This window comes from Cuculus canorus, chromosome 13, assembly GCF_017976375.1.
Source record: "Cuculus canorus isolate bCucCan1 chromosome 13, bCucCan1.pri, whole genome shotgun sequence".
Lineage (NCBI taxonomy): Eukaryota > Metazoa > Chordata > Aves > Cuculiformes > Cuculidae > Cuculus > Cuculus canorus.
Window position 1 is genome coordinate 10,104,290 of NC_071413.1, and position 12,420 is coordinate 10,116,709.

A 12,420-nucleotide genomic window follows, 5' to 3' on the forward strand; every position below is an offset into this window, starting at 1 on the left:
CCCATGGCTGCCCTTGAGTGTGGGGAGTGTGGGGAGCAGCAACACCAGCACTGTTGGGGGAGGTTCCTGCTCAGCTCATGGCGCTGAGGGGATCCTGAGCACACAGAGCTGAGAGATCCTGGCCTATGTGGGATAAAGGGGGTTCCAGGGCCATGCGGTGAGGGGGATCCTCAGCCCTTGGGGTGCAGGTGGTCCCAGGCCCACAGAGATCATAGAAGCACAGAATGGTTTGGGTTGGAAGGGATCTTACAGATCACCCAGTTCCGACCCCTCTGCATGGGCAGGGACACCTCCCACCAGACCAGGCTGCTCAAAGCCCCATCCAGCCTGGCCTTGAAAACTTCCAGGGATGGGGCATCCATGACTTCTCTGGGCAACCTGTGCCAGGGCCTCACCACCCTCAGTGAAGAATTTCTTCCTAAAGTATGATCTAAATCTTCCTCCTTCCAATTTAAAGCCTTTCTCCCTCGTCCCATCACTCTGTGCCCTTGTAAAAAGTCCCTCTCCAGCTTTCCTGGAGCCCCTTTCAGTACTGGAAGCTGCTCTAAGGTCTCCTCAGAGCCTTCTCTTCTCCAAACTGAACAACCCCAACTCTCTCAGCCTGTCCTCATGTGAGAGGTGCTCCAGCCCTCAGATCATCTTTGTGCAGGGGTCCCTCTCCCTATTGAATGTGGGGGTCCCCAACCCTATGGGATGAGGGGGTCCTGGGGCCATGCAGGGGTCCCTGTCCCTATGGGATGAGGATATCCCGGGGCCATGGGTTGAGAGGGTCCGTGTCCCTATGGGATGTGGGGGTCACTGTCCCTGTAGAATGAGGGTATTGTTTTGCAGAATCAAATCCTATAACCCAAAATGAGTTATAAAGCGGGTATGTTTATTTCCAGCGCTGGGGTGCAAGGGGGTTCTCCTCCTCGCTTGCACACCATGTAACTTAACAAGCAGCTACTTATAGTGTAAAGACGTGCATAAGTATAAGCACCTATTACATATTCATACCCTTTCCCCGCTTTGTATTATAATTAGTTCTGGAAAGTTCGCTCCACTCTTGCGCCTGTGTAGTTCCTCCTGATGGTTGTGGGCCGTGGGTCTTAGGGATGAAGTAGGAAGTCTTCCTCAGGATGAATATATTTCTTTTTGAACTTCGCACAGACTCAGTCTCCTCTGGCTGTTTTCAAACTCCTGAACCAAATGCAGCAGCTTTCTGCATTCCAGCGCCCACTTATAAGTAAACTGCTGCTAGCTGGCTCCTTCATTATCAACTTCCAAGGTCTTCAAGGTGAACAACACCGAGCTCCAACGAACACTCCCACCCCTCCTTGTCTGCTTTCACTCATCCGTATCTCTGTCCCTATGGGATGAGGGTGTCCCTAGCCCTGTGGAATGCGTGGTCCCTGTCCCTATGGGATGAGGGGTCCTTGCCCCTGTGGAATGCGTGGTCCCTGTCCCTATGGGATGAGGGGTCCCTGTCCCTATGGCCGAGGGGTCGCAGCGGCCCGTCCCGGCTGTTCGCGGCGCGGCCGGCAGGGGGCGATAGAGCGCGAGGCGCAGGAGCAGCGGCGCCCCCGCCCCCTTCTGGCCCCGCCCCTGCCTCCTCCTCCGCCAATGGCCGCGCGCGGCGCCCCCGCCCCTCGGGCGTCCCCGGCGCTCAGCGATGACGTCAGGAGGCGGTGCTGCGCCGCGGGCCGGAGCGGCTGAGGTGAGTGCGGGACCGGCCGCCGCCCGCGCCCCCCGCTCCGCTGGTCCTGGCCGGGGGGGGCAGCCCGGCAGTCTCTCCCTCCTCCTCCTCCCACTCCCGGGGCACTGGCGGCTCGGCCTCGCCGCTGCCCGGGACGGGAGGGAGCCCCGAGAGCCTCCCGGAGCGTCCCCTCCCCTCCCTTGGTGGTGCCCGGGCCTGGAGCCGAGCTGCCGGCCCCGGGCCCCTCCGTGCGGAGCATGGAGTCGGAGCTAAGTTATGGAAAGCGGCCCGAGCTCAGGAGGTCCCGGGGGATTGGGCCGATTCTGGCCGGTGCCTCAGTAGCCCCAGCCCCGGGTTTCCCTTCAGAACCCCCCGAGGGCGCACGCTGGCGGCGCCGGGTTTGTGTCAGGCTAGGAGAGGCACTATAAAATTTACTGGTAAAAGTGAAGGTAAGGTGATTTTGCGCATTTTTCCCTCTTTATGCAGATTTGGCATAAGTGTGTTTTGATGGCTGCTGTGTGTGAGCATTTCTTAACACAATTAAGAGCCAGCGTCTTCACATTTCTTTGCTGTTGTCTTCACATTTCCTTACTGGCATCCCATAGAAAAGCAGCATTAAATAGCCTCAAGTCATGAGGTGTTTAATTGGTGGAGGAAGGCTGGGCAGATCAGTCAGGTGGCTGACACCCCTTATCCCAAGGGACACCCTCAGGTATTAAACCATCCAGGCCCTGATATTTTCACAGAGGTGGAGGATGTTTCTGAATCAGCCAGCACTGAGGTGTTGCCCTGCTGAGCTGTGAGATGCAGCGTGCTGGTTGTCCATGGAGAGGAGCGGATAGACCTTGAAATGTAGACCCCCTTGTGCCTTCCCACCACTCCTAACCGCAGCTCAGAGTTGCTGTCCTTTCTTGAACAGTCTGGCCCCCGCTAAATGTGTGATTTCCTGCTCGAAGCAGGCTAGTAATGCCCTGTTTCTCTAATGCCTTGGTTTCTTCTCCCAGACTCTGACTGATTATGACACAGCAGCGTTTCCACCTGCATTGACACAGTGTTAGGCATCTTGTTGCTCGCCATGGTGTGTCTCCGGGGTTCTTGTAGGAAGAGCTGCTGGCATACTAGCGCTTGATGCCTCATCTCAGTTAATGTTGTTAGGGGCCTTAATACATAACACTTTCAAGCTCGGCATTCAGTCCTTCTCGTGGGTTTTGTTTACGGGTGGGACTTTTTACACACATGCTTCTTTATGTGGGGAATGATCCTGTCATTCCTTTTCTCTGTTGACTTAATGTTAATCCCTCAGCAAAAGTCAGTTAAGCTTTCTATGAATTTGTTTATTTGTACTTCTTGCACCGTAGTATGGACATGTTTGTGCATGCCTGTTGTGCTTCACTTGGTGGTACTGCCAGGAGGCCTTCCATAAGGAGTTCCTTTGACATCTAATTTTAAAACTGAATTTTAACTAAAGCTTTGTTTCCTTTCCAGATTGGATGGAGAGTCTGAACTGCTTCTGGGTGTTCCTCTAAAATTTTTGTTGTTTTTCCACCTACTTCTTCTGATGGAAGACCAGGCAGGGTTCCCATTCTGCTGAATCGTTGCTTAGAGAGGTGGTGAATGAGTGAAGATACTTTTGGTGATGGTAAGGTGTACAATTACATTTCAAGGCTAACATCTTTTCCGTATCTGCCTGTGAAGGGTCAGGCACTTTATCAATGGGCACTGAGCCCAAGAGCAGAGACTACGAACTGCTCGGCTGACTGCCAGAGCACATACAGGCAGTTTCTCCGTCACCCAGCCAGTCATACTGTTTCAGTCATCACATAAAGACTTGCTGAAGCGTAGCTGATTTGGTTCTAACCAAATATAGGGTGAGGAGCAAGATCTCTCTTTGCTTGTAGTCTGGAACAGCTGGTAGAAATACCACATCTGCTTCCTGCACCAGCTCCGTATGGAAAACCAGAGGTGCCACTTGGTACCTGAAGATACAAAAGAAAGTAGAGCTGAGTCAGGATGTTAAATTCTGTTAAAGCCCACCTTGATCTCATGGTTTAGAGGAGGAGGAACTTGCTTGCTGAAAGCTGCTCAGGTTAAATAAGGCCTGCCTTTTTGCAGGGGACGCAATGAGGCAACTGCTAAAATGCATCTTAAAAGCTGCCTGCCTCTGTCTCTGTATTCCCTGCCTCCTGTACGGTTTCATTGCTCCTCAGGAGCAAAGCAGTGGGAGATTTAAGATGCCTTTGCAACTTCAATATAAAGAAAATCTTAGGAAGATCTGTTAAATGAACAACTTGCTGAGATACTCTATGGAGTTTCTAGTCAGAAATTTCGGAACTATAAGGTTTGGAGTGGCTGCTGTCTTGCAAAATTGAACAGATTAAACAGAATCATGGAAAATGCTTGACTCTTTTCTTACCTTGATTTTTATTAAGCAATAGGGGCTGGACAGGAAGACCTCCAGAGGTCCCTTCCAACCTCTCATTCTGTGACTGTGATTCCATGCACAGCTGGGAGCACTAAACTATTCCTCACAAAAGAGATACCATGTGACTTCCCCAGACACCAGTTCTGCCCATGGCTCTGTTTTTATAGGCGCTGTCTTCCCTGCCTTGTGACAGCAGCCGTGCACGGTGCGTGTTCTGTAGCGAAGCTCAGTGAAAATCCCCAGTTCTTAACTTGCGGTAGTGTGGTTCTGGTGGGGTGTGAGCTATTTGTGGGTTTTCCCTGTTTGAAACTTTGCCGTGTTGATTACTGATTATGTTTCTTCTCATTCTTTTCCTAAGGTTCGAATGTGGGAATTGCCCTGGATGTGGTTGCTGCTGCTGCCGCCCTGGGAAAATGCCTTGATAGGGAATTAACACCAGTCAGGGATGGGCTGTGGGACAAGCAAAGTGCTTCCCGAGCCCCCCAAAGAGGTGCAGCTGGACCTGGTTAAAAAAGTTGAACCGTACACAGGCCACAATGACATCTACAAGCATTTCATCAAAGATGACTGTGGGGCTGTCATCAAAGCCGGCTCTCCCTCACCTCCGCGTCATGCTAACCCCTATCCTGGGCACCACCTGCCTGCCCACATGGACCAGCCTGAACCCCGCAAGAACAAGGTGGCTAAATACCGCGCCAAATTTGACCCCAGAGTGACAGCCAAGTATGACATTAAAGCCCTGATCGGGAGAGGGAGCTTTAGCCGTGTTGTACGGGTGGAACACAAGGCTACCAAGCAGCCCTATGCAATCAAGATGATAGAGACCAAATACCGGGAGGGGAGGGAGGTGTGTGAGTCGGAGCTTAGTGTGCTTCGGCGAGTTCGGCACACCAACATCATCCAGCTTATTGAGGTGTTTGAGACCCAGGACCGCGTGTACATGGTGATGGAACTGGCAACTGGAGGAGAACTGTTTGATCGAATCATCGCTAAAGGGTCCTTCACTGAGAGAGATGCTACACGTGTGCTGCAGATGGTGTTGGATGGTGTGAGGTATTTGCACACGCTGGGTATCACTCACCGAGACTTAAAACCAGAGAATCTGCTGTACTACCACCCGGGGACAGATTCCAAAATCATGATTACAGACTTTGGGCTGGCAAGTGCTCGCAAGAAGGGGGATGACTGCCTGATGAAAACCACGTGTGGGACTCCAGAGTACATTGCTCCCGAGATCCTGGTCCGGAAGCCATACACGAACTCTGTGGACATGTGGGCACTGGGTGTTATCTCATACATTCTTCTGAGTGGCACAATGCCCTTTGAAGATGACAACCGCACCCGCTTATATCGGCAGATCCTGAAAGGAAAATACAGTTACTCAGGAGAGGTGAGTGTGGGTTGTGTTGAGGGGCAGTCAGACAAGCAGGTCTCTATATATCGTGTTCGTGATGAGCAGGAGCTGGCTGTTCTGCACAGGGTATGTGCTACCAGGATTAAAAAAAAATCGATGATTCTGGCTTTTAAAATCCCTTCTTGTTTTCTGTCTGCTTTCCAATACTTCTTCCAGTGCAGCATAGTGAGGTCTTTTAAAAAACTTGTGTATAAAGAAAGAAAGAAGAGATCTCTTTCTGTAGAACAGAACTGGGGTGCTTGTGCGTTTCCATGTGGAGAGACCTCAGACATGGTAAGCGGCTTTTGGATGCTTCACTGTTGAAACTTGTGCCAATGCGAGCGTTCCAAATGTAGCCTGTACCTACCTAGTCTGATTTCTGATACGTATTCAAGTTTAGTCTGGAAAATAGCTTTGCTGAAAGACAAAGGGACACTTGCTGTTTAGATCTGGGGGTGTGAGCATTTCTGAAATTGACTTGCATTGTCTCTTGGAGCTTCATATATGACAAAACTGAGAGTTGAAGGATAGTTTTCTTGGATAACTCTGTAAAGAGGAGCCTTGCGTGATAGTTTTTAGGCAGAAGGTGGGTACCCCTTCATCACTCCACAGAATGGCTGACTGCCAGGCTGACACAGCTATGGTTGTCCTTCTTCTGGTCATGGTAGGAGATCTTCGTTAGCAGCCAGTTCCTCTGCCAAACATCAGCCAATTTTTTGTAAATTTTCTGTATGATGGTGAATTTTCTGTAAATGATGGTGGGCCCTGGCGGTGATGCATGCCCTTCGGAAGAAACCATTTGAGGTTAAACATTTCTACACATAGAATCATAGAATTGTTTGATTGGAAAAGACCTTTGAGATCATCAAGTTCAACTGTACCTGTCCACCGCTAAGCCATGTCCCTAAGCACTTCATCTACCCATCTTTTAGATACCTCCAGGAATGGAGACTCTACCACTTCCCTGGGCAGCTCCTTCCAACACCTGACAACCCTTTCAGTGAAGAAATTTTTCCTGATACCCAATCTAAACCTTCCCTCATGCAACTTGAGGCCAATTCCTCTCATCCTATCACTTATTATTTGGGAGAAGAGACCAGCACCCACCTTGCTACAACCTCCTTTCAGGTAGTTGTAGACAGTGATAAGGTTTCCCCTCAGCCTCCTCTTCTGTAGGCTAAGCACTCCTAGCTCCCTGAGCCATAAGACTTGATACTGGTGACCAAAAGCTAATTGATAGCAGGAATTAGTGTTGCTATTGCAGGTGTCCTTGCTATGCCGTGCCCTTCATCCGCCTGCACCTGAATGCTGAGTGCAGTTCTGTTTCCCCTGAAAAAAAAAAACCAAACAGAATTAAAAAGCACCTGAGGAAGGGCAGTGTGAGAAATCAAAGGTACAGGCTGGCTTCTGTTTGAAGAAGTGAACAGACAGGCTGCCCTTCCTCTAGATAAATAAACGTTTGAGAGGGCCCTCTGACCGAACTTGGTACAACTGTTTTGAGCATTTCATGGGGTAATTTAATTTAATGTCCTCTGATCCTTGTGCCAGAACCAACTTATTTTGAGGAATTTTGTGACTTCGTTGTGACTGGGGCCACTGGATGCTGATAGAGCATGTACACAAAGGTCGCACGTGTGCTGCAGAGAAAGCATTAGACTGGGTATTTTGATAATGCCAGTGCACCAGCTTGAAACATTTTAGTTGTTGTCGCACCACAAATTACATACTTTAGGAGGTTGTTACAGATACTGTCTGACATGTGTGGTTCTTCTGGAAAGCTGTAGATGTTTCACTGCTTAGGAAGCAAATATGTGTCAGCCAGTACCCTGTGTCTTTTGCCCAGATGCTCTCTGTTCTTCCAGAGCCAGGGAAAATGGATGCTTTAATGTACCAGTGTAATTAAGCCTATGCCCCTAAATTGCAGGCATGTTTGACTATAGCCAGATATTGGCAGGAGATGCAGTAACAGGATGCCCGCTTTGTGAATGGATTCTAGGTGGAAACAAAGTGAGCTAGAGATTTAGAGGTGTCTGTCTTTGTTTCTCACAACCTTACTGGCTTTTTTAAAGCCATCTTCTGAACTTTTAAATGCTTCCAGATTTCCCATGTTCACAGCAAACTGCTCTTATATGTTACACTGGAAAAGATGGGAAGGTATCAGGAATGAGGCTGTTGATAAGTCCATCAGGTTAATGGAAATGGCAGATGCCCTGAGTCCTGGTTTATTTAGAACAAGAATGAGCAGAATACTTGAATGTATTGCAGAAATATCTGTCCTGGTAGATGCAGATGTAGAGATTTCAGGGGAATGACTGCTTTTCTTCTCTGTAATGTGAACTTTGAAGGTGTAAAGTGGAAGAGGAAAAGTTAGAAGAAGCTTGCAAAGTGAAGTGCCCAGAGCTGAGAGCTTGAGCTGCACAACCGAGAGGAGTTTCAGTAAGGCAGGGGGGACATGACTTCCGAACTGTATTGCTGTACCATGTCACACGGCAGCAGTGCTGTGAGTTTGCTAAGAATCGGTGCCGAGTCCCTCTTCTGGAAAGGGCCTCGAAACCTGGTCAGAGAGGACAAAGCTGTATTGAGAAAGAAATAAAAGCTGAGCTGCACGCTGACCTGAGAAGTAACTCCATCTTCATGAAAAACCAGTGAGCTCCTGTCCACCTAATGTAATTGCTTTCTGCCTGCAGCCCTCTTACCACCACTCTCCTGCTCCTGGAGTGTGAGGTCTGTTTGAAGAGGCTATTAGCAGATCAATAGGAGAGGTCTCCCAGAATAGCTTATTCAGGTACTGCTGACATCATCGCTCTGATTATCTCTTGTATCTCCTTCTGTACTTTCTGAATTGCTTGGAGTAATGGGTAGGGTGAGGAAAGAAGAAAAGCTGGCTTTTGTAACTTGGCATGCTTTTTTTTCTGAGCACCTCTGGGTAAAGGGCTACCTGGGCTGTTGAGACTGCATTTGATGTAGCCGGTTAGTCTCGTTCTCTTTCACTTGCTTTGTCAGAACTCACTGAAAAGAAAATTTAGCAATATTTTAATTGAAATATTAGGAATAAAACTGATTTCTGGCCATCTCTTTGTAGCTTAAAAAGTTATCTGAGGAATAAAGCTGGAATTGCATTCACAGTTTCTTTTGAATTTGCAAGTGCAGAAAGGAATATCAGACCATCATTATCCTGCTGGGACAGGCTTACTCTGGTTCTACTTCAAAGGTTGACCTTTTCTTGAATACTGACACTTTTATGTTGGTTTACACACCTGGGAAACTTGCTGGAACGAATGGAAGATAATATCTTTTGAGGATAAATTGGGAAACTCTGCTAGGGATTGTTCTGGTTTTGCCGTCTGATCTGGGCAAATCATTTCCCCTTGTGGTCTGTTTTCCGGAACATAAAACAGTCAGCTTTTTGCGGTATGCTCTCCACAGGTGATACTGGTGGGTGCTGGTGTAGGAATATCTCTTAGTTTAAAACAAAAAAGCTTGTTCTAAATAATGGTCCTGATGGATACATCAATGAATGTTATGTAAGGAGAGACCCCTTGATGTATGAAGGAGGTTGGGCATTGCAAGCCTGTAGGAGCCCTGCAAGGGACTTGGCAACGTGTGGTGAGATGGTCTGTTTTTGTGTGGCTTGCTTAGATTTTCCAGTGGTTTTTAATAAAGCTCATTACCAAAGGCTCTTGATGGAACTTTGCAGTTGTAATGTGATAGTGGCCTTTGCATGGATCAGCTGTTTGCTGAAGAAAAGCACTAAATTTAAATACGTGATCCATAGGGAAGGAGAAGAACAGTGGTGTTCGAGGGACTTGTTCCTTTCTGCCAAAAGTAATCAGGACAAAGTTCAGTAACCAAGCCGCGCAGTTGCTGATGATACAGAATTCTTCAGATGGCTGTGGACCTTAAGAAGTCCCTAAGCCACGCAGTTTTGAAGCTTGAGAATATGGAGGAGAAGTGTTAATTGTAGCATAGGGACTATTTTCATGGGCTGTCCCTCTGTATTTGCTGTCAGCTGACATCACACTGAACTGGATAGATCTTTGATCTGGTAACCTCTTAGAGGGGCTCGTCTTTCTTCCATTTTGTCCCTCAACTAGGGGCTTTATCCATTCCTAGAAGTTACTGAGCTGAGTGATAGGCAGCCTGCAGAGCAGACAGTGCTCTGGGGTTTTGCGTGCAGCGTTTGAGGCACCTGCCTGTGTGCTGGGGGAGTTCAGCAGCTCCACTGGACATTGATGGAGCAGGGACTCTGTGTCTCGTCTGCCTTTGGCTTGTGGTTTGGAGGCAGCATTATTTCATATGAATTTGAACAAATCAGAAATGAGTCCCAGGGCTTATAAGCTCATGTGGGCTAATTTCACTTGCTGTATAATACTCCTTTGGAAAGCCTTGACATGTAAAGAGTGAGGAGGGTAAACGTTTCCTATTAATATTAATAGTCTTATAAATAACTTAATATTATTGAACTTTTTATTTACAGTTTGGTGCTAGAGTTGCCCTTTAGGTGAGTGAAAAAGCAGGCTATGTATACAGGCCAAATAGTAATTAAAAGTGCATTTTGCAGATGATGAAAGCAATTTAGCTTCCCCTTCACCAGCAGAAGTATGTGATGGGTTGCTTTTTTTTTTTATTTTCCCCCCTGGGGGAAATGAGTCTGCCTTGACACTTTATGCCTATAAAGGAAAACGTGGTGTGAATTGTATTCTGCTTGTGAGTTGGCCCTTTTCTATTCCATGACTCATTCAGGTTTGAAGCATGAATGCAGAACCCACCTAGTCATCCTGCCTGCCTGGCTCGCTCCATGATGCCCTTGATGGGACAGCTTCATTCTTTGACAGTTCCCATGTCAGTCAGTTTTGGTGTTTAGGGTTTTGCGTACTTATTTTCTTTGCACTCCCAAGAGCATCCCAAGATGCTGTCTTCCCAGGCTTCCCCTGTTGCTTCTGCTATCAGAAGTGCAAGGGTGACAGCGATTTTGGGGATGCCTACTAATGTCCCCTATTTAAGTGGTTCGTTCTGATCCTGTGAGCATGTGGTACCTTCCGTGCTGACTTCATGTGGAAAGTAAGCCCTTTTATAGTTTCAGAAACGAGTGCCTTTCATGTGAAGGCATGTTTAGAAACATCCCCTTCAAACCAAGGATTCTTGTGGGTCTTCACTGAATTCTGATTTTTAAGGCTTGCTCATTCTTCATTTAACAACTGGCTTTTTCTCTCTTAACAGCAAACCCTTCACCCGGGATTTCATTTTAAGTTCAAACCTTTGCAGCATCCCTTGCTTCTGACTTGACGAGTGCATCTTGCTCTGTTCTCACACACACAGGTCTCTGCTGCACACTTTTTGTATAGCTTGTTTCCTTGGCCGCATCCACCCAGATTTCTTCTTCTCCATCTCTTTATTTGTGTTACCTACACTTTCTGCCTAGTCTCATTCACAACCGAGTTTCTCCTAGTGTGTGGCTGCTTGTTAGCAAAAATCGTAGTGCTGAAAGGAGGAGCTGTGGTCCGTCAGTCTGTGCCTGCAATAGGTGCAGCTTCCTAGGATAGCCAACAAGACTGGAGACTTGTTTGTATACATGGGCTTAGGGTGGTGGTAATATGGAAAATAACTAAGATGCGCATAAAAGTAACATAAGTAACAATGCTATAGTATTTTTGTAGTGATAGCACCTTTTTAAGTTATGTCAAGTGAAAGAGAATCTGTTTCTAGATGCTGTTATTTGTGATAACTTTATGAAGAAGTTGATGGCATTCATGAATTGGTTCTGCTTTTTATTTTGCAGCAGGTTGCTAGTGCCAGTCCAGGCAGCCTCAAGAAACAGTTGGTCTGGCATCCTGCAGTACAAGGTTGCAATGCACACCACTGAACCTAACATTACAGGAAGATTTAGGCACAAAGTGACCTCAAGATGTCTCTGGTCCAAGCCCCTGTTCAGAGTAGGGATACATTCAAAGCTAAATGAGGCTGTTCAGCACCTTGTTCACTCAAGGTTTGGAAGTTTACAAGGATGGAGATGTCATCACTTCTCTGGGCTCTGTCCCAAGGCTACCCTTGTCTCATGGGAACCAATTTTTTTCCTACATCCAGACAGAATTTACCTAGTTGCAGCTTATAGTCACCACCTGCCTTTTCACTGAGCATCTCTGAGACATCTGGTGTGGTTTCATCCTCTCGGTCACTGTCCTGACAGAACTGGCGGATGCACTTATATCCTGGCTTGAGAAGGTGGATCTGAATGCAGTCCTGCCATCCTACATATCAGCAACCCCTCCAAATCTTGGGCAAAACCAACCAAGAAGAAAATACTGAAAAATTGAATGCTAGAGTATGATTTTCAGCACAAATAGCCTTAGAGCAAACCAAAGAAGAAGCTTAACGTGCAGAATTTGTTTGTACATCACATTACCTATTTCTCTTCTTGAGCATTCAGCATCTTAACCCTCATCTGCCCTAGTTTGGAGTTGAAAGTGCAGATATTGAGTAAACTTTGCAAATGCTGCTATGGATAGATTCAGGCTGGAAGTCTGCACTTAATGTCATGAAAAACAAGTTACTGTAGTAGATGATGAGTGGAGTAGCATGAGTGGTGTTCCCATAATAACTAACGCAGCCCACATAAGTAAAGAAATGAAACACTTTCTTCCCAGACAGTTTTCCCTGTCTGCAGGAGGGATGAAAAATGCTGGTAGTGCATATAGCAAACAAACTGTGTGTCTGTGCTGTTAGTTACTGTCTGACAGATAGCAGGGTAAAAATATGAGAAGCAATTTTGAACTGGGTGACGCATGCTTACAGGATGAGTCCTTACCCCAAGTACGTTGTACGCCTGTGAGCATTTCCAGAGTGTTCTTGTGATTGTCTTCATTATGGAGGCTGATTAAAAGACTGCAGAGGACTTGTAAACCCTTAAATCCTTTGTGACATAATGGAGGA

General features: G+C 47.2%; 1 protein-coding gene across 1 annotated transcript in view; it reads left to right on the forward strand.

Annotated features, from left to right (window-relative positions):
• The first annotated feature begins 1,679 nt into the window (after window positions 1-1,679).
• The window catches only part of PSKH1 (protein serine kinase H1), a 30,908-nt gene continuing 20,167 nt past the window's right edge, over window positions 1,680-12,420 (forward strand). Inside the window, exons 1-3 of the mRNA XM_054078977.1 lie at window positions 1,680-2,124; window positions 3,161-3,314; window positions 4,456-5,487. Of these exons, the coding sequence (XP_053934952.1) occupies window positions 4,543-5,487 (945 nt within the window). The 5' untranslated portion in view covers window positions 1,680-2,124; window positions 3,161-3,314; window positions 4,456-4,542. The remainder of the gene's footprint in view (window positions 2,125-3,160; window positions 3,315-4,455; window positions 5,488-12,420) is intronic.